At 41.3% G+C, this 27,825-nt stretch overlaps 1 protein-coding gene and 1 non-coding gene across 2 annotated transcripts in view; one reads left to right on the top strand and one right to left on the bottom strand.

Annotated features, from left to right (window-relative positions):
• Nucleotides 1-1,625: 1,625 nt before the first annotated feature.
• LOC111957081 (amyloid beta A4 precursor protein-binding family B member 1-interacting protein-like) overlaps nucleotides 1,626-27,825 on the bottom strand; it is a 27,577-nt gene continuing 1,377 nt past the window's right edge. Inside the window, exons 2-13 of the mRNA XM_023977806.2 lie at nucleotides 27,172-27,231; nucleotides 23,665-23,752; nucleotides 20,575-20,819; nucleotides 19,348-19,425; nucleotides 18,933-19,092; nucleotides 17,448-17,569; nucleotides 17,000-17,074; nucleotides 16,694-16,837; nucleotides 13,959-14,069; nucleotides 6,354-6,452; nucleotides 4,933-5,053; nucleotides 1,626-3,103 (exon numbers count right to left, since the gene is read on the bottom strand). Of these exons, the coding sequence (XP_023833574.2) occupies nucleotides 3,015-3,103; nucleotides 4,933-5,053; nucleotides 6,354-6,452; nucleotides 13,959-14,069; nucleotides 16,694-16,837; nucleotides 17,000-17,074; nucleotides 17,448-17,569; nucleotides 18,933-19,092; nucleotides 19,348-19,425; nucleotides 20,575-20,819; nucleotides 23,665-23,752; nucleotides 27,172-27,231 (1,392 nt within the window). The 3' untranslated portion in view covers nucleotides 1,626-3,014. The remainder of the gene's footprint in view (nucleotides 3,104-4,932; nucleotides 5,054-6,353; nucleotides 6,453-13,958; nucleotides 14,070-16,693; nucleotides 16,838-16,999; nucleotides 17,075-17,447; nucleotides 17,570-18,932; nucleotides 19,093-19,347; nucleotides 19,426-20,574; nucleotides 20,820-23,664; nucleotides 23,753-27,171; nucleotides 27,232-27,825) is intronic.
• Nucleotides 19,940-19,994, top strand: LOC111957316 (U7 small nuclear RNA). Its single transcript, XR_002876360.1, has one exon. It is a non-coding gene; the product is annotated as a U7 small nuclear RNA (small nuclear RNA).

Raw genomic sequence — 27,825 nt, 5'->3', positions numbered from 1 at the left:
CCCTCCAAGCACTGTGAGTACCCCTATACATTTTCTCTCATTCCTGTCAATTTACATTTACATTTAAGTCATTTAGCAGACGCTCTTATCCAGAGCGACTTACAAATTGACAATCATTAGAGTCAACTCATTAGAGTCAATCACGTACACAATCACATTATTACACATCAATGATTTTACTCCTTGCTTGGACTAACTCATTCTTAGCCCTTTTGTCAATCTATGTAGTGTGTTGTGTTGTTGTTTTTTGTCTTCCCAGTCAAATCCTGTCCTGCACTGGTCAAGCCTCTGAACACCTCAACTCATGCCTAATTCCCTCACTGCTGTGATCCCTTTCCAACACGGTGTAATTAGCCCTCTCATTCCCCATAATATTGTACTATAAATGTCTTTATTAAATGCTTTAGGTTAAAATAATTAGTCTTTGCCGATTTTTGAAACACACCTTGTCGTCTCCGTGCGTTACGTGCCTATACCGTGGGTCTCCCATCCTCCTCAAAATGTTTGTCACCAGCCTCCATAGACCCTAAAGTCAACGCAGGAAGTGTAAGCACTATTGGATGCGTGAGCACACGCTCTCCACATGGGTGCGCCAGCAAAGCCCACTGTCAATGTGGACCCCCGGGTACTTGTATGAGTTTACCTGCTTAATGTTCTTTCCGTGTACCACCATGGGGATGTAGTCTCCAATGGACTTAGAGTCAAGGATCATCTCCTAAGTTTTTTTCACATTCAGTTGTAGGTGATGTTCATCACACCATCTGACGAATCCTTCAATCGCCGCCCTGTAGCCGTTGGTGTCAGAGCCTTTGTTTAAGAGTCCGAGGACAGCGGTTTTGTCCGAGAACTTAACTATGTAGTTGTTGCGGTGCTTGCAGAGCAGATGCAGTAGTTTGTGTACAGCGTGAAGAGGATAGGCGACCTTGAGGTGACCTTGAGGATAAGGCGCCTCTTCTTGAACTGCGCTGTTGGTTAAGGGCTTGTAAGTAAGCATTTCACGGTAAGGTTGTTGTATTCGGCACATGTGACAAATAAAGTTTGATTTGATTTATGGAAGCACTGTTGGCAGCCATTACAGATGTGAATCATTTTGAATAAGATTAGGATTGTGGTGGCAGAATCATGTTATGGGTATGCTTGTTGCTGGAAGGGGCTGGGGAGTTTGTTAGGATCAAAATAAATATGAAAAGAGCAAAGGACAGGTAAAAAGTTAGAGGAAAACCCGCCAAAGTCTTTTGAATACCTAACCCTGCGATAGTTATATATTTTTTGCGGAACAATTGCACAAATTCTAARGCTAAAGATACACCAGAATGGCTTTCTAAGAGGTGTTGAGTGTTCCTAAATAGTCTAGTCTCAGTCCTGACCTAAATCTGCTTGAAAATATTATTGTCCATCAATGATTCCCAACCAAAAATACTGAGTTTGAGTCATTTTGACAAAACCCCTAAGAGTTGTGCAAGGTTAGTAGAATCTTATTAAAAATGATTCACAGCTGTAATGGCTGCCAAAGGTGCTTTCACACTGYGGTGTGAAGACATTGGCAATCAATACATTTTCATTTCTTAACATTTTCTATAAATGTTCTTTCACTTTGAACAAGAGAAGTAAGTTGTAATCCTTTTTATATTTAATTTTAATTTGAAGACAGTGCAATATGTAGACTTTCAGTAGCGACTGCATTGTTGGTTAAGGGCTTGTAAGTAAGCATTTCACTGTAAGGGTACACCTGTTGTATTCGGCACATGTGACAAATAAAATTTGATTTGATGTAGGAGCTTACAAATGCAATCCCACCCCCAAGAAGGTAATTATCATGGATTCTTTTGTATAAAAAAATCAAATTATCGATATCAAACATTTGAATGATTGATAGTTGTATTTTTTTATATAAAAAATTATAATTATTGATATAAACATTTTAATTATTGATATAAATTGTTTTAATTATTCATATAAAAAATGATATGAATATGTTCAAAGGGCTTTCCTAAATGCGTGGTACTTTGGATTATCTTGTGATCTCAACAAAACAACTTCTGTTATCCCCCCCCCGACAGATAGCATATGAACACGTCATAAGCAAGAGAAGCATAATAATTCATGTCCAACTGTGTAAAATAGCAGGAAATGTGTTTTTAAATGTAAAAAACTGAGTTAGAGCTGTCAAATCCACAAGTGGCTGCCGGCATTAAACCTAAAGAGGACATTACCATTGGCTGCACGGAGTAGCATTAACAGAAATCCTATGCAGCCTTGTTTTCTACACCTCGATTAGGATGATAGAAATCCTCATTATTTAGGTCAATGATTTTTCAATTTGAGCATAATTATTTTTATTTAGCCTAGATTTTCTCGTTCTGAACTTTAACCGGAGTGGGGTGGATGTGGCTTCGTGACAATGACCGCAAGAGCAGCTGCTCACCGATTTGATGGCTCCAATGCAGTTCCACCTCTGACACTGCCAAGACATCCGTATGTGGGTGTCTGCCTTTCCCYGTTAACGCTTGATCTGATTGAATCTAGCCTCTAGGTCTGATATATTCAATACAGAAATAACCCAAGAACATGCATCATCAGTTAAATATATATATATTATTTAACTAGGCAAGTCAGTTAAGAACAAATTCTTATTTACAATGACAGCCTACCAGGGAACAGTGGGTTAACTGCCTTGTTCAGAACGACAGATTGTTTTACCTTGTCAGCTCAGGGATTTGATCCAGCAACCTTTTGGTTCCTGGCCCAACGCTCTAACCACTAGGCTACTGTACCTGCCGCCTCAGTCAATGGTTTGGAAATGTCTTCACTACATTCCATTGTCCAATAATGTATTTTCAGATCAGTTACTTCAAGGAAGGAAGGGTGRGTTTTATTGGAGCAGGGCCCGTCACCTCCAGAGGGTTGTATTTCAGCAAGCATTGTCCATGTAGACTGGGCCTGCCTGTCTGTAGGTAGGTTGAGAATGTCATATGGTTGTCTTGGTTGTGCATTGAGGGGGTGGAGCTCCTTCCCTAGACCCCAGAACCCCAACCAGAAGGGGGCGGGGGAATAAAGTCTGGGGGAGGTTCAGGGAGGTCCTCCTGAGGGGTGTGTCCATTTGCTGAGGAAAGGAAAACAATATTTATTATTTAGATTATGTTTTGGGGTTGACCATATTATATTCCATTTGTGTGTGGTTTTTGCTTAACTCTCCTAATGGGTACCAGATATCCTCAAAAGGATATTAAAACAACACAATTCAGACAGGAGGAAAATTGCTATTTTAGGTTTAGGGATTAGAATTCGGGTTAGGATTAAGGTTAGGGGCTATGGTAAGGTTTAGGGAAAATAGGATTTTGAAAGGGAATACATTTTTGGTCCCCATAAGGATGTGCGTACAGTTGATGTCGGAGGTTTACATACACTTATGTTGGAGTCATTAAAACTCATTTTTCAACCACTTCACAAATTTCTTGTTAACAAACTATAGTTTGGCAAGTCAGTTAGGACATCCAGTGGGTCAGAAGTTTACATTCACTAAGTTTACTGTGCCTTTAAACAGCTTGGAAAATTCTAGAAAATTATGTCATGGCTTTAGAAGCTTCTGATAGGCTAATTGACACCATTTGAGTCAATTGGAGGTGTACCTGTGGATGTATTTCAAGGCCTACCTTCAAACTCAGTGCCTCTTTGCTTGACATCATGGGAAATCAAAAGAAATCAGCCAAGACCTCAGAATTGTTTTTTTAGACCTCCACAAGTCTCGTTCATCCTTGGGAGCAATTTCCAAACGCCTGAAGGTACCACGTTCATCTGTACAAACAATAGTACAGATGAATAGCAAGTATAAACACCATGGGACCACACAGCCGTCATACCGCTCAAGAAGGGGACGCGTTCTGTCTCATAGAGATGAACGTACTTTGGTGCGAAAAGTGCAAACCAATCCCAGAACAACAGCAAAGGACCTTGTGAAGACGCTGGAGGAAACGGGTACAAAAGTATCTATATCCACAGTAAAACGAGTCCTATATCGACATAACCTGAAAGGCCGCTCAGCAAGGAAGAAGCCACTGCTCCAAAACTGCCATAAAAAAGCCAGACTAGAGTTTGCAACTGCACATGGGGACAAAGATCGTACTTTTTGGAGAAATGTCCTCTGGTCATAATGACCATCGTTATGTTTGGAGGAAAAAGGGTGAGGTTTGCAAGCTGAAGAACACCATCCCAACCGTGAAGCACGGGGGTGGCAGCATCATGTTGTGGGTGTGCTTTGCTGCAGGAGGGACTGGTGCACTTCACAAAATAGATGGAATCATGAGGCAGGAAAATTATGCGGATATATTGAAGCAACATCAGTCAGGGAGTTAAAGCTTGGTCGCAAATGGGTCTTCCAAATGGACAATGACTCCAAGCATACTTCCAAAGTTGTGGCAAAATGGCTTAATGACAATAAAATCAAGGTATTGAAGTGGCCATCACAAAGCCCTGACCTCAATTCCATAGAAAATTTGTGGMCAGAACTGAAAAAGCATGTGTGAGCAAGGAGGCCTCCAAACCTGACTCAGTTACACCAGCTCTGTCAGGAGGAATGGGCCAAAATTCACCCAACTTATGTGGGAAGCTTGTGGAAGGCCACCCGAAAAGTTTGACCCAGGTTAATAATAATAATAAATAATTTAAAGGCAATGCTACCAAATACTAATTGAATGTATGTAAACTTTTGACCCACTGGGAATGTGATGAAAGAAATAAAAGCTGAAATAAATCATACTCTCTACTATTATTCTGACATTTCACATTCTTAAAATAAAGTGGTCCTTACTGACCTAAGACAGAGAATTTTTACTAGGATTAAATGTCAGGAATTGTGAAAAATGTAGTTTAAATGTATTTGCCTAAGGTGTATGTAAACTTCCGACTTCAACTGTATGTGTGTAATTGTGTCACCTCTGTGCACAGTAGGTGTGGAAGGGCTGGAGGCAGGCAGACTAGTCAGGTGCAGAGTGGAGCTGATCGTTGATGCTCTCCTCACTGCCATCTGGTAGTTCTTGTACAGGGTGGCCCCATACTAAACAAAGATAGATACAATAGGTACACACACACAACATACAGTGCAGTGAAAAAGTATTTGCCCCCTTTTGAATTTTCTCTACTTTTGCATATTTTTGATACTGAATGTTATCAGATATTCAACCAAAACCTAATATTAGATAAATGGAACCTGAGAAACCTACATGCCAAGTAAAGACCATATGTTGTGTTCCCTACAGGTTATAGAGAAGAGCATAAGCTCTGAACTCATTGTCATTGTCCCCATGGGGAAATTTTGTTGTAGTACACGTTTAAAGTAGTGTTTAAATACAGTAGACAACAAGTTGACAATACAACATTCATTACAGTTACATACCAATAAAAAGACACTAGCCTGCTGGCCTTACTGGGTTGATAGGAACACTAGCCTGAGCTGTTTAGGAGGGATATCACACCTGGCACAAATTATTGTCTAGTTCTGTTCAGACCTTAGTTCTACCTCTGCTACAGATCCAGCACCAGACCCAGCCCCCATACCAGAACACCGGAAGAGGCGCGGAGGTGGGATCAAAGATCTAACCTCCATCTGGAGCGAGCAGATCACTGGGAAGTGCTTGCTTCTCAAGTTGTCCTCCTCCCCTCTACAGACCCAGATCCGGACCCAGTTCCCGGTTCCTGCCCCCCCCCCCCACAGGCAACATCTCTGGACACAGCACCGACTAACCACAACTGCCACCTCCATCCAGCAACTGCCAGCCCAGATCCCACCCCTTCCCCAACACAAAGAAGCAGACATGTTGTGGACTGACTGACCAACGGACTGATTCTCTCTCTTTTTTAAATGAATGATTATTGAATTTTAACTTGTGACATTTTACCTGTGAAGAAATTTACAAAAAATCTAATACAAAAATGACCCAGTCCTACCTACCTACAGATTGTGGAAATCTGCTCTTTTAGCATGTCAAAGATGATAAAACAAAAACACTATAGTAAATACTACAGCAATCTCCGCAAAAACACAACAGTAAATACTACAGTATACTACAATCTGCAAAAATACTACATTAATTGCTATAGTATTATACTTACTATAGTATTATACCACCGTTTTCTTTTAACAGAGTATTTATGCTATAGTTAACTGCAAATACTACAGTATTCACTGTGAATACTATAGTATTTATACCATAGTATACTATAGTATTTTTTCATGTGGGAGTTGCTAGGACCATGCTGGAAAGAATAATGTGAAAGGAATATAACTAATAACTGAGCCAGCACAGTACAGCTCAGGTTGGCAAGATAGTGGGAAAAGAGTATTAATAAAGCCTGACCTTGGCTACTCTGATGGAGTTGACCCAGAGGGAGAGAGTGAGCTCATCATCACAACACAGGAATCTGATGTATTGGGACTCCTTCTGGATCTGAGGATGCTGAAGGGAAAAGAACAGAACAAATGGCATTGATGGTAATCTCTGCTCTTAGAGCAGTATCTGCTGTGCGTGCAATGTCTGTCGCAAAATACTGTATTGATGCTTGATTCAGTGCTCCGTCTTTGTTCAAGTAGTCCAGTATTTTTGTTGTTGTTGTAGTTCATCAAAGAGACAACAGGGGGCAGCCAATGCTCACATGAGTCAAGCCATTAGAGGAGCGCTATTTGTATTGCACTACCGTGTTTCAAGTTTGATTAGTCGTARGTACAGGATACACGTGGTGTACACTGTCCAACGAAATGCTTACATCCATGTGGGTCCATGTGGGTTGCACTACCATGTTCTCAAACCCTCTCACATTAAGAACCTTTCTCATTCATGTTAAGAATGTCTGAACATTCTCATACACACAATAAATGACGAGTAAAAAATAAAGGCCCTAATTTGAACCATAACTTTGTTGCCTGTTTGAAATCAAATTTGAAGATTTTTTTTTACTAACTTTTTGGCTTTACACTTAGAAACAAAGSAGCTATCTAGAACCTAGAATGGTTCTTTGGCTGTCCCCATAGGAGAACCCTTGGAATAATCTTTTTTGGTTCCCGGTAGAACCCTTTAGGCTTCCATGTAGGCCCCTTTCCACAGAGAGTTCTACGTGGACCAAAAGGGGTTCTCCCTGGAACCAAAAAGGGTTCTTTCTATGGGGACAGCTAAAGAATTATTTTGGAACCCTTTTTTCTAAGAGTTTAGGGACACTGGTGAGGAAGATTTTTTTTCTCCAAAATGGACAGAAAACATTTCTGGTCATATGTTGTTATGAACCATACAGTTTAAATATACGCTAAAATTCAAGGTAAAAAACAACTTAAGTTAACTTCTATAATGTACCTTTAAAAACAGATAATTGTCAGACATGGTTCTGCAAGTAACTGACATAAATATTAAGCAACCAATATTGAAAAGCCACCAAAGTACCTGTCAAACATGGGAAAACCATACTGTCCATATACTTATGAATTAACATAAATATACAATATTTCCAACATGGTCTCAGGGCAATTCGTATTATTCTGTACATGAATCTGTGACACTCAATTTAGTATGATATATTAAGTTACTTTAGGTCACATTATGAATGTAATAGCGGTCGTACAATATCAAACGAATTATAGAATCATGTCTCACCCGGCAATACAATTACATAATTACTTGTTACTTTTATTTATTATCCGTATATTTTTAAACTGCATTGTTGGTTAGGGGCTCTTAAGTAAGCATTTCATTGTAAGGTCTACACCTGTTGTATTCAGCGCTTGTGACTAATACAATTTGATTTGATTAGAATAGCATACGGATTGGATAATGTAACTTATCATACATCTTGAATCAGCAGGTATAGTATTATACCCCTTTCTCTGAGACCAGGTTGCTTTTTGCACTGTAACAACAGAGGAGAAATACGGGGAGCATTTACATTGGCGGTTAGGGGAACTAACGATAAAGGTTAGGTTCATTTATGGAAAAAGGTTAGGGGAACTAAAACGACAAAGCTTAGGTGAATTTACGTAGCAGGTTCGGCAAAGGAGACTGGTAAGGGGAGGACGGCTCAGAATAATGGTTGGCATGGAGTGAATGGAATGGTACCAAACACAAGGAAACTGTGTTTTATACTATTCCATTAATTCCGTTCGAGCCATTACTATAAGCCGTCCCCCGATTTAAAGCGCCACCAGCCACCACTGGTGAATGGGGTTAAGTTTAGAATAAGACTAAGTGGGGATTTTTTTGTGTGGACGTCTATGAGAGAGTGTCATATTTGGTCCACAACATTTATTGCTAATTTGCTACATGAAGCTTATTTTGATCCAATAGAACTTTCGTAATGTTTAGGTTTTTACAAATGAAAAGATACGCTCGTGACAACTTTGAGAAAAAATATTTGATATCGGAGTTGTGTCTGTTGTTCACACACGTATCTGCCCTCTCATTAGCTAGAATGTGCCCAGCTGATCTCCCCTCCTCCCGCCCGCCTCCCTCCTTTGTGGACATTCATCTCCTAGCAACCAATTCCATGAGAAGCAGCACGTAAGAAAATAGGTCCTCCTTAAATTGCAATTTTTGTAAAAACAAATTATTATTTTATTACGTTGCTGTTTTCTGCCCATCTAGAAGAATTGGAAGATACTTCTCTTTTGTGGAAATAGTTTGGAGCAATTTATCGACTTGGTTCTTGCTAGACTCCCCTGCTGAATCATCAGGCAACACAAGGACGGAATCGGATAGGAGGACCATAAACCCAACAAGGACAACAACAAGAATTAGGACATAGATAAGCAAACACAAAACCAACAGAGGGAGAAAGAGAAAGGATTTCTGGGGGATTTCTGGAGAATAGTTCAGGCCTTGACAGTGAAACAAGCATTCAGACGAACAAACAAGCAAAATAGCACTTTGAAAGGAGGTAGAAACATTGAGAGAGTATCTTAATTTATGTGTAATGTGTTGTTAAATTGAAAAAAAACATTAAATATCTTTATTTGTATCATTAATAAAACGTGCATTGTTTTAAAAGTGCATTTATCTATAGGTCTATAAGCACTTTCATCAAGGAAGCACTTCACATCATTCTAGAGCGGAGTGGATTGTTAAAACAGGTCACCATGGAGATGAATCTGAATACATTCTCTAAGCATTGTTTCAGAGACCTTGCCATCACGTATCCTGAAAATGTGACAAGTGAGTCAGGAAAAAAGAAATTCAAAAAMAAATTGCTAAGAGAAGAGAAACCCCAGAGACTCTGAGGGCAGACTTCATCCTAAAAGTAAACAAGGAAATAAAAGGAGACCTTCTGTTCTACACGGATGATCCTAATGCTTGGCACACAGCTCTCCATAAGGGCTTAAAATGTCAGAAAACAGAACAATGAGGCAACTGTACATTGATTCCACCCCCAAATGTAACATTCATATTCATAACAACGGCACTGTGATGGATCAAGGTTCGGAGGCCAGTCTGGCTCAATTTGTTTACTACTTCGACCAAATAAAACCTCTTCTTGCTGAACTTACAACCGCTCCACTGTCACTACCTACAACAGCCTCCACTCCCTCTGTGCCCCAGTATGTAGTCCCCAGTGTCTCTCTCCCTCCCTCGCCTGCAGCAGACACAGCCCTGAGCATGCCTCTCTCACACGTGACACCTGCATCATATAGAAGAGGAGATCAGCCTGGTGCGTCAGCATAGGGGTGAGATCCAGGAGCTGCAGTGTGCAATGAAAAATGTTGAGGACAACCAGGCTCTCGGGATGGACGTGCGCAGTCTTAGAGAGGAACTGTCCAGCACAGACAACACCAGCCACATGCACGACCTCCAGAGGGAGTTACAGTACATGAGCTAAGGCAGGAATTTCTCAGCCACCACCATCCATCTACAAAGAGTCACAGAAAAACGCAGGACCAGGCCAACAGCTGAATCAGAACCCACCTACCAACCCAACCAACAAATGCACCAACCCAGCTGACCCTCTCCATGCCCATCTCACGGCCTGTAATTACTCCCATCACTCCTGCCATCCTCCATAGACTTGACGAAAAACCAGACATTATATTAATGATGGACTCAAATGGAAAGTTTATATAGAGAATCAACTTTTCCCAAATAAAAAGGTGTCAGTTATGGTGCCCCACAACAGAGAGAGCTACTGGGTGAAATAACACAGTGTGRCATCACAGCAGCAAGACTTGTAACCTGTTGCCCCAAGAAAAGGGCAACCAGTGAAGAACAAACARCATTGTAAATACAACCCATATTTATGTTTATTTATTTTCCCTTTTGTACTTTAACCATTTGCACATCGTTACAACGCTGTATATATACATAATACGACATTTGTAATGTCTTTTGGAACTTCTGTGAGTGTAATGTTTACTGTTAATTTTTATTGTTTATTTCACTTTGTATATTATCTACTTCACTTGCTTTGGCAATGTTAACGTATGTTTCCCATGCCAATAAAGCCCCTTGCATTGAAATTTAGTTGAATTGAGAGCTATGGAGCTCATGACTGTGGCCCAGCTTGCTCACCAAGCCATATCATCATTCACACCTGGGGACCAATGACCTGCGTGTCCAACAGGAGAGGGTGGCCACATCACTAAGMGGACTGATAGACAGGGCCTCCACCATCTTACCCCTTGCAAAGATAGTAATATCTACCCTGCTCCAGAGGAGAGACTTCCAATAATGCCACCATCCAGAGGGTAAATGCCAGRCTTTCTCGGGACTGTGTGCTATGGCCCACTATTCCACCCTCAGCCTGCACTGTCTTTAAGACAATGTGGCCAGTCCACCTCACCCACCAACTCCCTGAGACAAATAAGACACTCCTTTAGACCTGAGCCTTACAGAGACAGAAGAACAGCCAGCAACACTGACCCCCACACCACCCRACACCACTTKTCTCCCAGGAACTGCATGCAGATAGGCTGAGCTATGCCCAAGCCGCAAACAGTCAGAGGCCCCATGCACAGTTTGGAGCATCGGTGGTCACACTGCCCTCCACACCACCCTCTTCAATTCCCATTACAACCTCCTTCTCATACTGCCAGACCAGGTCCGCCTCAGCACAGCTCTACCAGATCAGGCCCGCCTCAGCAAAGCTCTACCAGACCCGGCCCATCACAGCACAGCACAGCTCTACCAGACCAGGCCCACCTCAACTGACCAGCTCTACACAGCACCGACCACTACCCTAGGGTGTGGCAAAACACTGTTGAGGGTAGTGCACCACATGATGCAGTCCACACCATGTATCATTCACATCATCAGCCCTCATGTGCTGAGAGTTTTAAGCTTTGCCAGTCACACTGCCCTCCACACCACCCTCAATTCCCCCTACAACCTCCCTCCCAAGCTAGTTTTGGTTACCTTCCCTATTCCCATTCACAGGACAGGCCTGGCACACTTCTTCCCCCCATGGCAGCCCCAACCCTGCAACAGGAGCCACACCAATGCCTCCTGTGCACACCCATAATGGAGCATTGGCAGGAGCTTCATCAGGGTGGACTGAGCTCTGCCAACACTGCTCTCCCAGTTCCCACTCCAGCCCCTGCATCCAGTGACTTGAGGGATGTCTGTCAAATGCTCAGTCTACTCTGCTCTCATGTGGTTGSCCAGGGACCTTGGCAAAGTCTCAGCTCACTCAACAAATAGCTGCAGATGACCCTATGCCTGTCAGCTCTTATGGGAATGAGCTGAATACCCCCCGGACTTTAAATCTAGTAGGGGGCTTGGGCTAATGCACCTAAATGTGCGAAGTATGATTGAAAGAATGGACACAATTGACATTTGTCCTGACATTCTGGTTCTCTCAGAAACATGGTTAAATGGTTCTGTATCTGATAAAGACATTGAAGTAAATTATTATCATGTATTTAGGTGTGACAGATTACAGAAAGGGGAGGAGTGGCCATATATGTCAAATCTAATTTCATGGAGTGCCAATCTTTAGATATTTCTGTTCCCAATAAATTTMAGCTCCTGGTTGTAGATGTGTCCATAAACTAGAATACACATTTATTTGTTAATGGGATTTACCGCCCCCCTGCTGACATGGCGGACGTTATTGGTGGTATAGCCGAAGTGTTTAACACATTTCTTGTCCTCGGAGTTGGTGATTTGAGGGGATTTGAGTCTGGGTTGGCTATCCCCGGCCACAGATCAATTTAAGAGTATATGCATTGATTTGAATCTGACTCAATTGATCTCAAAATGCACACGGCTAAATGGGAGAAACCCTGTTAACTCATTGACTGATTTAATTCTCACTAATAACCCRCATAAATATTTGTCTAGTGGAGTACTTSCATATGATCTCAGTGATCATTGTCCCATAGTATAGTACAGAAAKATACTAATCCTTGTTTAATTAAGATGACCAAGTTTAAAAAGTTCTCCTCYAGTGTTTTTACGTTACATGTTCTATTCTGATTTAGCRACTCRCCTGTATTACTGACCCTGAGTTGGCTCTAGAACATTTCTTCCCWGCCTAAGCAAGTTCTGTCTGACTCTGGCATTATYACTGAGAAGAATGGAATAAGTGATGCTTTTAATKATTTTCTCTCAGCAGGCTTTTTATCTGAAAGAAACTGTGATTTAATTGACCTCTGCCAGCCCCTAGCTGACTCAATGGTTAACCCTTCAACTTCTAGTGAATCTTTGTTTTCATTTCAACAATTTACTYCCTGTGATGTGCTAGATGCCTTGATTAAGATTGATGTAAAAAAAATAATAATCTAGGTCTGATATCCATATCTGCTGCAGCTCTCTGCCKCTGTCACGCCCTGACCATAGAGAGCTGTTTATTCTCTATGTTGGTTGGGGCGTGATAGTGACTAGGGTGGGTCATCTAGGTGATTAATGGTTTATGTTGGCCTGGTATGCTTCSCAATCAGAGACAGCTGTTTAWCGTTGTCTCTGATTGGGGATCATATTTAGGCAGCCATTTCCCCTTTGTGTTTTGTGGGATCTTGTCTACAGATAGTTGCCTGTGTGCACACCAGTAGCTTCARGTTTCGTTTGTGCTTTTGTTGTTTTTGTTCGGTGTTCAATTTAAATAAAGAAAATGTACGCTTACCACGCTGCACCTTGGTCCAATCCTTACGACGAACGTGACAGCCCCCCTCATTGCTGAATCATTAACCCATTTTTTTAACATGACGATTATCTGGTACTATCCCCAAGGTTTMGAAGGCGGGCAATGTACTCCACCTTCATAAAGGTGGGGACCCTTGTGACCTAAATAATTATCGCCCTATTTCTAAACTTTCTTGCCCAGGTAAAATGTTACAAAACTTGATTAATTCTCAGCTAAGATCGTTCTTATCTTTGAAATGTATTCTAAATGTACAGTACCAGTCAAAAGTTTGGACACACCTACTCATTCAATACTTTTTCTTTAGTTTGACTATTTTCTACATTGTCGAATAATAGTGAAAACATCAAAACTATGAWATAACACATATGGAATCACGTAGTAACCAAAAAAGTGTTAAACAAATCTAAATATATTTTAGATTCAGTAGCCACCTTTTGCCTTGATGATAGCTTTGCACACTCTTGGCATTCTCTCTACCAACTTCACCTGGAATGCTTTTCCAACAGTCTTTAAGGAGTTCCCACATATGCTGAGTACTTGTTGGCTGTTTTTCCTTCACTCTGCGGTCCAACTTATCCCAAACCATCTCAATTGGGTTGAGGTCGGGTGAATGTGGAGGCCAGGTCATCTGATGCAGCACTCCATTATTCTCCTTCTTGGTCACCCAGTTCTTTGTGTGTGTGTGTGTGTGTGTGTGTGTGTGTGTGTGTGTGTGTGTGTGTGTGTGTGTGTGTGTGTGTGTTACCCCGTCAGTTACCTCAGCGAGTCGATTGGAGAAGAGCAGAAGACAAATGTCCACTGTGACTAACTGATAACATCTGTTAATCTTTCCTACAAGATGGATGACCTACCTTGAGGATGAAGCAGAAATCAGTTGGTGCTTTGTATTTCTGTTTGTAATCAGTGGTGGTGTAGATATTGACTTTGTCAAGTTGAATGAAGCACGCCAGGTCCCTGGATGTCTGCCAAGGAAGAAAAACATGAGAYAACCTGAATAAGTAGACTTTAGGTTATATCGTTGCTGTCTGATGAAAACATCTTATCTCRAAAATAGAGACTTTTCAGGAAATTGTGAAAATTACCATATTTTCCCATTAACGAACATACAATTATGAAATTCAGAAACTATTTTGKATACATTTTCTTGGTCCTGAAGTCATGAAATGTTCAGAGTACATTGAGGGTTGTTACTGCTTTCAAGAAGAAAAAAAATATGAAAATTGGTAACAAATGGKGTTCCTAGATTTTCATCAGACAGCGACGATATTGATCATATCATTGGAGATCCAGTGAGTAAGGATTTCATAGATTAATGTTTTAGTCTGAAAAGTCCCAACTTGAATGACTGTGTGCACTGTGGACTTCCTGAGCCAATTGTTTTTAAGCGTTTTGCAGACACAACATATACAGTGCATTCGGAAACTAWTCAGACCCCTTGACTTTTTCCACATTTTGTTACGTTGTTACAGCCTTGTTCTAAAATGGATTACATTGTTTTTTCCCCATCATCAATCTACACACAATGACAAAGCAAAAACTGTTTATACATTTTTGAAAATGTATATATATATAAAAAAAACTGATAACACGTTTACATAAGTATTCAGACCCTTTACTCAGTACTTTGTTGAAGGACCTTTTGCAGCGATTACAGCCTCGAGTCTTCTTGGGTATGATACTACAAGCTTGGCACACCTGTATTTGGGTAGTTTCTCCCATTCTTCTCTGCAGATTCTCTCAAGCTCTGTCAGGTTGGATGGGGAGCGTCGCTGCACAGCTATTTTCAGGTCTCTTCAGAGATGTTCGATCGGGTTCAAGTCCGGGCTCTGGCTGGGCCACTCAAGGACATTCAGATACTTTTCGGGMGCGGCCCGTCAGGAATTCCAGGACCCAATTGCACAGGGCGGGGTTGAGACCCAGGGCATCGAGCTTGATGATGGTCTTGGAGGGTACTATGGTGTTGTATGCTGAGCTATAGTCAATGAACAGCATTCTTATATAGGTATTCCTCTTGTCCAGATGGGATAGGACCTGTCTCTTATACACATCTAGATGTGTATAAGAGACAGGTGCAGTGTGATGGCGATTGCATCGTCTGTGAACCTATTGGGGCGGTAAGCTAATTGAAGTGGGTCTAGGAGGACAGGTAAGGTGGAGGTGATATGATCCTTGACCGGTCTCTCAAAGCATTTCACGATGACAGAAGTGAGTGCTACAGGGCGATAGTAATTTAATTCAGTTACCTTTGCCTTRTTGGGTACAGGAACAATTGTGGCCATCTTGAAGCATGTGGGGACAACAGACTGGGATAGGGAGAGATTGAATATGTCCGTAAACACACCAGCCAGCTGGTCTGCACATGCTCTGAGGGCGCAGCTAGGGATGCTGGGGGTAGGGGTAGCACGTAGCACGTTTAAATGTCTTACTCACGTAGGCCACGAAGAAGGAGTGAGCACAGTCCTTGGTAGCGGGCCGCGTCGGTGGCATTGTATTATCCTCAAAGCGGGCAAAGAAGGTGTTTAGTTTGTCTGGAAGCAAGACGTTGGTGTCCGTGACGTGGCTGGTTTTCCTTTTGTAGTCCATGGTTGTCTGTAGACCCTGCCACATACATCTCGTGTCTGAGCCGTTGAATTGCGACTCCACTTTGTCTCCACACTGAAATTTGTCTTGTTTGATTGCCTTGCGGCGGGAATAACTACACTGTTTGTACCATAAATGCCTGATTGGAGGAGTGCTGCAGAGTTACTTAGCTCAATTCATCTTTGCCTCGATCCTGACTAGTCTCTCAGTCCCTGCCACTGAAAAACATTCCCACATCATGATGCTGCCACCACAATGCTTTACCATAGGGATGGTGCCAGGTTTCCTCTAGACGTGARGCTTTGCATTCAGGCCAAACAGTTCAATCTTGGTTTCATCAGACCAGAGAATCTTGTTTCTCATGGTCTAAAAGTACTTTAAGTGCCTTTTGGCAAACTCCAAGCTGGCTGTCATGTGCCTTTTACTGAGGAGCGGCTTCCGTCTGGCCACTCTACAATAAATGCCTGATTGGTGGAGTGCTGCAGAGATGGTTGTCCTTCTGGAAGGTTCTCCCATCTCCACATAGGAACTCTGGAGCTCTGTCAMAGTGACCATCGGGTTCTTGTTCACATCCCCAGGATGCACCTAAGCTCAATTTTGAGTCTCARAGCAAAGGGTCTGAATATTTATGTAAATAAGGTATTTCTGTTTTTTATTTTTAATATATTTGTAGAAGTTTTTGCCATTGTATTGTGTGTAGATTGATGAGGATTTWAAAAAATGTAATCAATTTTAGAATAAGGCTGTAATGTAACAAAATGTGGAAAGAGTCAAGGGGTCTGAATACTATACGTTTTTATATTAGTTCATAAACTGCCTATACAATATACTGTATGTGCAAGACTATGTATTGACAAGATGTTTACTCAACTTGCTGTGACGAAGGACATGCAGCCGAAACGCARCTGGGTTCATAATCTTTGTTTCCATTGAACATGCCATACAAATAAATGCATTTTAATAAATTATATTTAGAGTGCCTTGGTACTCCTTTCACTTCCTGTACCTTTGTCTTTCCTTTAGGCACATAATATATCCCAGATGCCCTGAGCAGGAAGTAGCGACGTTTCCACGATTTCTTCCCATCCTCTCTCAGATACAGCAGCCCCTCCAGGTCTGGGACGATGAGAGAAGGCCCATCAAAATTTTCCTGGATTCAGAAATAAAAAAAACGTTTTTTGGAAGTGTTTAAGGGTTTAGATAAGCCTGATTTTCTCAAGAGGAAGGAGAACACCAACAAAATATTGGTACAGTAAATGTGTGTACTGTATAGGCTACAGAGAAGACTACAGGTGTGTTTGTGATAACTCACCTTTAGCAGAAGTTCCTTATGCCTTTCTTTTATCTCWTTAATACATTTTTGGTCTTTCTTCCATAGGTAGAATATCTTGAAGTTGACGTGAAAAAAAAGTGAAAAGACAATGRCAGCACAAGGATATAAATAATGGAACTAAAACAAAGAGCTTGGTTGCCAGTTTATCTCAACTTAAACCCACTCTTTTGTTTGGTAAAAACTTGGCAGAAGTAGAGACAGATCATTGACTTAAATTAGAAAGCACAGTTAACTGCACTATTTTGTGTGAACTCTGGGTCATGTTCATATGGGCACGCAACGGAAAACGTTTTAAAGAGCTTGCAACAGAAAACAAAAAATATGTTTTTTGGGGGGGGGGATAAGTCCAGGTAATTTCTCCCTGATTCAGTCTATTTTCTTCCGTTTGGTGCTTAATGTTTGGTGCCCAGTTGTCTACTGTACTCACCTGGGGGTCCTTGAAGAAGAGATATTTGTTGGGTCTCAGAAGGAAAATGATTTGGTTTTTACTGTCTCGTGTCCATGCAGAAAGAGGCTCCACTAGATATTCATGGTCTTCAAACCCTCTTTCTGCATTGAGAACAAAAGAGGAGCCTCATTTCTTTATGAAAATGATATACATCAATCATACAATGTCATATCTTAAATCATACCCAAAGTACACTAAATTACAAAACATATGTGGACACCTGCTCGTTCTTCCACACCGATAGACAAACCATTTCGGTATGGGCCTTGCTTTTTTCACAGGGGCATTGCCATGCTGAAACAGGAAAGGGTTTTCCATAAACGGTTGCCACAAAGTTGTAAGCACAAATCAAATCAACCTTTTTACATCAGCAGATGTTACAAAGTGCTTACACAGAAACCCAGCCTAAAACCCCAAAACAGCAAGGAATGCAGATGTAGAAGCACAGTGGTTAGGAAAAACTCCCAGGAAAGGCAGGAACCAAGGAAGAAACCTAGAGAGGAACCAGTCTCTGAGGGCTGGCCAGTCCTCTTCGCCTAGAATTTCATTGCATGCTGTAGCATTAAGATTTCCCTTCACTGGAACTAAGGGGCCTAGCCCGAACCATAAAAAACACCCCCAGACCATTATTCCTCCTCCACCAAACTTTACAGTTGGCACTATGCATTTGGACAGYTAGCGTTCTCCTGGCATCCGCCAAACCCAGATTCATCCATCAGACTGCCAGATGGTGAAGCGTGATTCATCATTCCAGAGAACGTGTTTCCACTGCTCCAGAGTCCAGTGGTGGCGAGCTTTATACCACTCCAGCCGACGCTTGGCATTGCGTATGGTGATCTTAGGCTTGTGTGTGGCTGCCCGGCCATGGAAACCCATTTCATGAAGCTGCTGACGAATAGTTATTGTGCTGACGTTGCTTCCAGAGGCAGTTTGGAACTCGGTCGTGAGTGTTGTAACCCGAGGACAGATGATTTTTACGCACTACGCACTTCGGCACTCGGCGGTCCCATTTTGTGAGACGTTATTGCGCCTAGATATTTCCACTTCACAATATCAGCAGCTCTAGCAGGACAGATATTTGACAAACTGACTRGTTGGAAAGGCGGCATCCTATGACGGTGCCACGTTGAAAGTCACCGAGCTCTTCAGTAAGYCCATTCTACTGCCAATGTTTGTCTATGGAGATTGCATGGCTATGRACTCGATTTATACAATATGTCGGCAACGGGTGTGGCTGAAATAGCTGAATCCACTCATTTGAAGGGGTGTCCACATACTCTTGTATATATAGTGWACCTTGACTGCGCTTGATTGAGCTTGCTTGGTGCAATGGAACCAATGGAAGAACCCAAAAAGTGAAAACCTGACCCAACTGGCACTTCAGCCGGGCTCAKTCAAATGCTCAAAGTGTTTGACAGAAAACAAATACCACCTGAACCAAGGTCTGGTGTGTATGATTCTCACCAGTCTGCAGCTCGGGGTTGGTCTCACACAGGCTCCAGTCCGTGCTGTAGTCACAGTGGGTCTTCTCAAACAGATTATCCATCACGTCCCTGARCGTCTGTCTCTCGTCCACCATCAGTGTCTTGGAGCTGCCATCACTCATCATTACCTTCACTACCAACTACCAGGAGGTACATACAAATAGCCATTGAAATATAWGTACTTATTGAGTACACTCAATATGACTGCTGGCCCACCCATCACAGAATGTTGACTTAAATGGGGATTGCCATTCTAGTAATAAACAATGATTCCGAGAAACATTGGCATATAGCATTTTTKTCCAACTCAAAGTGCTTTGCATGATATAGGGGTAGCTCAAATCCTCATAATGTGAAGCTGTTATAGCCAGTTTAGTGAAATCAACCCAATATACCTTCTTAACTTTGGCCTCTTTTAGCTTCTCCAGAGCCAGCTTGATTTTGTCCGTTTTGGCTTGTGCTTCGGCCTCTCCCTGGAAAAATGTTAGTATACTGTTTGAGCAGCAGGAATGTGAAAAAGTGCTACACCCACATGAAAAAATACTACAGTTTACTARAGAAAACTACAGTCCTTACAGTAGAATTATATAGTAAACTGTAGTGTACTGTAGAATACCATACTACACACTGTAGTATCCCTCGATCATGTGTAGTACTTACTATAGAATGATGTAGTATACTGAAAAATACTATAGTAAATACTACAGTATTAACCAAAAGAACACTGTAGTAAATACTACAGTAATGTCAGCAAAAACACTAGTCCGCAAAAAAAAAAAGGTTTTTACTATAGTAAATACTACTGTATCTTATTTGCATATGCTCCGCTCATTCGCAATTCGTGCCACCCATAACTGAGAAACCTACATGCAGAGTATAGAACATATATTGTGTTCCGTACASTTTATAGAAAAGAGCAGAGGCTCTGAACTATCCGTTCATAGAACTATCCGTTCAGACCTCAGTCATACCTAGCTACAGGTTATGGAAAATTTGCTCTTTTAGCATTTCTCCAGTAGGTTTCCTGAAGGAGAAAGCCTCCACTTCTATGTCAAAGATAATAAAACAAATACACCATAGTAAATACTACACTGACGTCCGCAATAACACTACAGTAAATACTTCAGTGTACTACAATCTGCAAAAACCCTACATTCATTACTTTAGTATATACTGCTATTTTACAGTATTTTAATACACCTTAGTATAAAAATGCTGTAAAACTGTAGTACATACTAAAGTAATGAATGTATGGTTTTTGCAGATTGTATTATAATCTATATTTATTGTAGTTTTTTTAGGGACTGTAGTACACCACAGTCCCTAAAAATACTATGTATTCACTGTAGTGTTTTTGTACAAAAAAWRRWKKYMMYAWWKRWWWYMRKWTWWWKCKWWYMWWTTTTTTTATGTGGCYGTTTACTGTATATTGGCAGTAATTAGCTACAAAAACAGAAAGGTAAGATGCCTTGATATGCAAATCAATAGAACTGCAGAACTCAAGGGCCTGATATTGTGCACCCCTGCATTTGAAACAGAAATAGTTCTGTAATCTTGGTTGAGACCTGAAGACTTGCATTAGCTCCCCTGGCTAACGCCTAGGGTTACACAGTCCCAGTTACCGGTGGAAGTGGTTTGGGGGGTTCAGGAGGTAGAGAGGATGAGGAGGACGCCAGCGATGACATTTGGGACAAGGAGATAGGTGCTCGGACATTTTGCTGTTGGGTGGAATAGCCAGACTTGTGCTGCTGTGTGTGGACATGTCCCGTCTTGGTTGCGTTCAGTCTCTCCTCTGTCTCCGCCAAATCTGACCCCAGATCAGCTATCAGAGCGTCCAGGTCATGATCCTCTAGCTCATTTAGAGATTCTGCCAGAGAGGAAGATGGGAAATGAGGGGTTTGTCTTATCAACTAGTGATAAGACGTGATAACATAATCACTTCCCTTCTTATGAATACTTTTACCATTCTCACTCATGTACTTGTGAAATATGCTTAATAAGGTTGCTATTGGCAAGCAGGACTTAAAATATTTGTCATATGCATCAACTCTAATTGTAAACCAGGTAGTTTGGGTCCTCGATGCTAATTGGCTGAAACAGTATTTCAYCCATATGTATATGTAAGGGACAAATGCAGACGTTCTGTACATTACACTCWTAGAAAAAGGGTTCCAAAAGGGTTCTTKTGCAGTRCCCATAGGAAAACCCTTTTGGGTTCCAGTTAGAACCCTCTGTGGAAAGGGTTCTACATGGAACCAAAAAGGGTTCTTCAACGTGTTCTCCTATGGAGACAGCTGAAGAACCCYTTTAGGTGCTAGATAGCACCTTTTTTTTCTAAGATTGTACCTTGGAAATAATGGACGACGAAGCATGATGAGGCGGAGCCGAGTCCCTTTGCGTAGTTCCTTTTTCCAAGGTAAAGTACAGAACGAAGGCGTTCATCCGCAAATARCACAGTTGCCAAAGAAAACAATACTAAAGTACACATTTACTGGTAGAAATGAAACATTTTCATTGATGTTCAATATTAAACAACAGCAAAGTAGCTGCATTTGCATTTGTTTAAGRTGTTTTCTATTGACATTCATTTGGATACGTCCATATGCAGCTGATGATGCCAGTTCTTTGCCTGGCATAGCTAGAAAAGTGGTTTGAGCCYAGGAATGCTGATTGGCTGATYTCAGACCGTATACCACGGGTATGACAAAACATAKATTTTTACTGCTCTAATTACGTTTGGAAACAATTTACAATAGCAATAAGGCACCTCGGGAACTTGTGGTACATGGCCAAAATACCACGGCTAATGGCTGAATGCTGATTGGCTTGCGTTCATCGTTCGTGCGTGCCTAAGAACAGCCCATAGCGTGAAATATTAGCCATGTACCACACTCCCTCAGGCCTTATTGCTTAAATACAGTTGAAGTCGGAAGTTTACATACACCTTAGCCAAATACATTTAAACTCAGTTTCACAAATCCTGACATTTAATCCTAGTAAAAATTCCCTGTCTTAGGTCAGTTAGGATCACCCTTTATTTTAAGAATGTGAAATGTCGAAATAATAGTAGAGAGAAGGATTTATTTCAGCTTTTATTTCTTTATCACATTCCCAGTGGGTCAGAAGTTTACATACACTCAATTAGTATTAGGTAGCATTGCCTTTAAATTGTTTAACTTGGGTCTAACGTTTCAGGTAGCCTTCCACAAGCTTCCCGCAATAAGTTGGGTGAATTTCGGCCCATTCCTCCTGACAGAGCTGCTGTAACTGAGTCAGGTTTGTAGGCCTCCTTGCTCGCACATGCTTTTTCAGTTCTGGCCACAAAATTTATGGGATTGAGGTCAGGGCTTTGTGATGGCCACTCCAATACCTTGACTTTGTTGTCCTGAAGCCATTTTGCCACAATTTGGAAGTATGCTTGATGTCATTGTCCATTTGGAAGACCCATTTGCGATCAAGCTTTAACTTCCTGACTGATGTCTTGAGATATTGCTTCAATATATCCACATAATTTTCCTCCCTCATGATGCCATCTATTTTGTAGTCCCTCCTGCAGCAAAGCACCCCCACAACATGATGCTGCCACCCCTGTGCTTCCCGGTTGGGATGGTGTCTTTGGCTTGCAAGCCACCCCCTTTTTCCCATAATAATGGTTATTATGGCCATTATGGCCTCCCCTATTTTTGTTTCATCAGACCAGAGGACTTTCTCCAAAAAGTACGATCTTTGTCCCCATGTGCAGTTGTAAACCGTAGTCAGGCTTTTTATTATGGCGGTTTTAGACAGTGGCTTCTTCCTTGCTGAGCGGCCTTTCAGGTTATGTCGATATAGGACTCGTTTTACTGTGGATATAGATAATTTGTACCGGTTTCCTCCAGCATCTTCACAAGGTCTTTTACTGTTGTTCTGGGATTGATTTGCACTTTTCGCACCAAAGTACGTTCATCTCTATGAGACAGAACGCGTCTCCTTCCTGAGCGGTATGACGGCTGCGTGGTCCCATGGTGTTTATACTTGCGTACTATTGTTTGTACAGATGAACGTGGTACCTTCAGGCATTTGGAAATTGCCTCCAAGGCTGAACCAGAATTGTGGAGGTCCCCAAAAATTCTGAGGGTGGCTTTATTCTTTTTGATTTTCCCATAACGTCAAGCAAAGAGGCACTGAGTTTGAAGGTAGGCCTTGAAATACATCCACAGGTCACCTCCCTTTGACTCAGAATTACTGTCTATAGTTAAGAATCCCCTTAATCAGAAGCTTCTAAAGCCATGACATAATTTTCTGGAATATTCCAAGCTGTTTAAAGGCACAGTCAACTTAGTGTGTGTAAACTTCTGACCCACTGGAATTGTGAAATAATCTGTCTGTAAACAATTGTTGGAAAAATTACTTGTGTCATGCACGAAGTAGATGTCTTAACCGACTTGCCAAAACTATAGTTTGTTAACAATAAATTTGTGGAGTGGTTGAAAAACTAGTTTTAATGACTCCAACCTAAGTGTATGTAAACTTCCGACTTCAACTGTATACCACAGGTACGATGTAAAAATGCTTGTTTACTGTACTATTTATGTTGGTAACCAGTTTATAATAGCAATAAGGGACCTCTGYGTTTGTGGTATATGGCCAATATACCACACCCCCTTGGGTCTTATTGTGTCAAGATAAAATGTCCACTGTTTGCTGATGTKGTGTTGCATTATGTTTCTCACCGTTCAAATCTGTGAACCCAATAGAGAAGTTGTTTTCTCTCTGTGAGCTGGATGACATTTCTGAGGGCTCCATTTCGTACCCAAGACTCTGTCAAAAAATGGTTTCAGATGAAGAGTTGGCATACAGAGATTTTAGTTCAGAACCAGAAAGAAATTGTATGTTTTACATAACACTAATACAGATAGAGAACACTACAACAATATTTGCAACATTTTTACATTCATTCTAAGAAAACCCTCTTCAAGGACCATCTCAGAAGCCACATTTCTAAGCTGTGCAGAACACAGTCAAAATTCAAACCTTATACTTCMAATGCAAAAAAACAACAACTGCACTATGGTGATGATGTGATATCATAGGAAAGTGATTATTTCATCTGATATGTCATATTTTAATAAACGTCACCAGCAGGCAATTCCAGGCGAATCATACACAGTGGATTCGGAAAGTATTCAGACCACTTCACTTTCTCCACATTTTGTGACGTTACAGCCTTATTCTAAAATTGATTACATAACATTTTCCCTCATCACTCTACACACAATACCCCATAATGACAAAGCAAAAACAGTTTGTAATTTGTTTGCAAATGTATMAGAAAAAAKKKCTGAAATATCTGAAGTATAAAAATACTGTAAAACTGTAGTATATACTAAAGTAACGAATGTATGGTTTTTGCAGATTGTATTATACTTTATATTTACTGTAGTGTTTTTAGGGACTGTAGTACACTACTAAAAATACTAAGTATTCACTGTAGTGTTTTTGTGCAAAAAATCTACAGTGAATACTATAGTCATTATACCATAGTATTTTTTTATGTGGCGGTTTAGACTGTGATGATCGGGCGAGTAATTTAGCTCACAAAACCAGAAAGGTAAGATGCCTTGATATGCAAATCAATAGAACTGCAGAACTCAAGGGCCTGATATTGTGCACCCCTGCATTTGAAACAGAAATAGTTCTGTAATCTTGGTTGAAGACCTGAGAGAAGACTTGCATTAGCTGTCTCGTGGTGTTTCGATTGGGTTCAAGTCCGGGGCTCGTGGCTGGGCCACTCAAGGACATTCAGAGACTTGTCCGAAGCCCACTCCTGCGTTGTCTGGCTGTGTATTAGGGTTGTTGTCCTGTTGGAGAGTTGATCCTTCACCCAGTCTGAGGGCCCTGAGAACTCTGGTAGCAGGTTTTCATCAAGGATCTCTGTACTTGCGCTCCATTTATCTTAGCCTCGATCCTGATAGTCTCCCAGTCCCTGCCGCTGAAAACTCCCACGCATGCATGCTGACACCACATATGCTTCCCGTAGGGCATGGTGCCAGTTTCCTCCGTCCAATCTTGGTTTCATCAGACCAGAGAATCTTGTTTTCTCATGGTCTAAAAGTCCTTTAGGTGCCTTTTGGCAACTCAGGCGTGCTGTCATGGTGCTTTTACTGAGGAGTGGCTTCCGTCTGGCCACTCTAACACATAAAGCCCTGATTAGTGGGAGTGCTTGCAGAGATGGTTGTCCTTCTGGAAGTTCGTTGCCCATCACAACAGAGGAACTCTGGGAGCTCTGTCAGAGTGACCATCGGGTTCTTGGTCACTCCCTGACCAAGGCCCTTCTCCCCCAATTGGCTCAGTTTGGCCGGGTGGCCAGCTCTAGGAAGTGTTTTGGTGGTTCCAAACGTCTTCCATTTAAAAGTGGATCGAGGCACTGTGGTCTTGGGACCTTCAAATGCTGCAGAAATGTTTTTGGGTAGACCTTCCCAGTCTGTACGGTCGAAGCAAGTGTGTCTCTGAGCTCTACGGACAATTCCTTTAACCTCATGGCTTGGTTTTTGCTCTGACATGCACTGTCAACTATGGGACCTTATATAGACAGTTGTGTGCCTTTCCAAATCATGTCCAGTCAATTGAATTTACCACAGGTTGACTCCAATCAAATTGTAGAAACATCTCCAGAATAATCAATGGAAACAGGATGCACCTGAGCTCAATTTTGAGTCTCACAACAAAGGGTTTGAATACTTATGTAAATAAAGTATTTCTGTTCTTTATTTTTTATTTGAAAAAGTGTTTAAAAACCTGTTCTCACTTTGTCATTATGGTGTATTGTGTGTAGATTGATGAGGAAAATGTTTTATTTAATAACTTTTAGAATAAGTCTGTAACGTAACAAATGTGGTAAAAGTCAAGGGGTCTGAAGACTTTCCAAATGCACTCTATCATAAACAGTCTATAGAACTGGGTGACCTGCTGACCTGCATAAGARCTCCCCTGGCACATAACTGAACCCTGATGAATATAGAGAGAAACATATGTTTCCATGTTCGAAGCCATGCTCAATGAAACYTTTAGCCCTTTGAGTCATGGGGTAGGAAACCCTGGATGGATTCTGAGGTCTGTTGGTCTCCATGCTCCCAGAAAGTAATCCAAATTATATATCAATCCAATCATGGTCAAATTTGAAAACATTTGATCCTCTTAAGTTCAGGATGAATGATTATTCTAATCAAAATGGTTATCTTCCTAATTTGCATAAGACTGTAGACAGTGACACAATATTTGTGGCTCTCCAAAAGGATGGCTGCCAATATGAAGTTGAATTGGCATAAATACCCATTCCTTAGAGTTCGATTTAAATGTAATGCCATTTGGTCTAATTACTACTCCTGTTCTTAGAGCTACATTCATTAAAGGGGATGTTCTGTATTTTATGGTTCCTCACCCTGAAAGAAGTCTATGGGCCAGGAGAAACTGTAATCCATAGTTCGGTTTTCTTTACATCCACTACAAACTACAGCTAACATTATCTAATGCTAGCAGCTAAAAAACAATGGAAGTGATATGGCAGCATCAAACCAGATATTGAGTTGTTTGATTTGCTCGGTTGCCCCTATCACTTCCATTGATTGTTAGCTAGCGGTGTCTCAAGTTAGCTGTAGTTTGTAGTGGCTGTTTAATGACAACCCAGCCATCGATTACAGTTTGTCTGGTCCCATTGACTGCTTACACGGTGAGGAACCATCTAATATTKAGTTGTAAAATACTGAACTTCCCCTTTAAGAGGAGTTTACTGCTGAGTACAATGTACAATGCACATAGGTATTAGCCAGGATTCTATTAATGGCATCTAATGTTTCATCTGGCAAGCCACATACTGTACATACTAGTGTCATGGAGGGCCAAAGTGCTTGAGGACACCTTGGTGCCATGACCTTAGAATCAGTGGCTTGTGTCCATTTCTCAACCCAGATAATGTTTCTCGTCATTCATTTTACTTGATTTTATTTATTTGACAGGGATAATGCACAWTAATCAACACCTTCTGTAAATGTTCCAGATTTAGCCCAAAGGTTCATTTCCATCTGTAGGCTCTGGGTTACACCTCTACACTGCTGGGTCTCAACAAAGACTACTTTTACACAGCTGCTGACGTATGTCTGGTTTATCCATTTCTGGTGAAAACACTTCTGATGAATCAGGGGAAGTGTAGTTTTATAAGAGTGGTCCCAGTGAGAACTCACCTGTGTTAGGAGGTCCATCTCTCCCAGCAGGTCAGTGAACATGGAGTCTATATCATCCATCTGTTACAGATAACAAGCAGACATATTTTAGACAAACGTCTGCACACTAGAAGGCCATCAATGAGCCCTATATACCTATATATACCTAAACATGACATCATTGATGTTGACATCAACACTAAGGACCATTATTGTGGCAGACAGAGAATAGGTCTACACAACCAATGTCACTTAAACTTGTAAAAACATGATTAAAGGGATAGMTCAGACAAATTATAAATGTCCATATGTGTTTCCTAACTTTGAAAGCTGTCTATGGACAAAGAGAGGCAGTAATCCATCCTTGGCTTTTGTTATACTAGCCAATGCAAACAACCTGTAACGTTCGTCTTGCGGAGAGAGATTGGACCAAGGCGCAGCGGGTGATGAAGACATGAATGAATTTATTTAACAAGACGTAAACGAACACTAACACGAAAATATACTTGAAAAATTACAAAACAACAAAACGACGTAGACAGACCTGAACTTGAGCACTTACATAAACACGAAGAACGCACGAACAGGAACAGACTACACAAACGAAACAGTCCCGTGTGGTAACACATACAGACACGAGATACAATCACCCACAAACAAACAGTGAGAACATCC

The sequence above is a fragment of the Salvelinus sp. IW2-2015 genome, linkage group LG32, assembly GCF_002910315.2.
Source record: "Salvelinus sp. IW2-2015 linkage group LG32, ASM291031v2, whole genome shotgun sequence".
In the NCBI taxonomy this organism is placed as follows: Eukaryota; Metazoa; Chordata; class Actinopteri; order Salmoniformes; family Salmonidae; genus Salvelinus; species Salvelinus sp. IW2-2015.
This window is presented reverse-complemented; position numbering and strand designations above follow the sequence as displayed.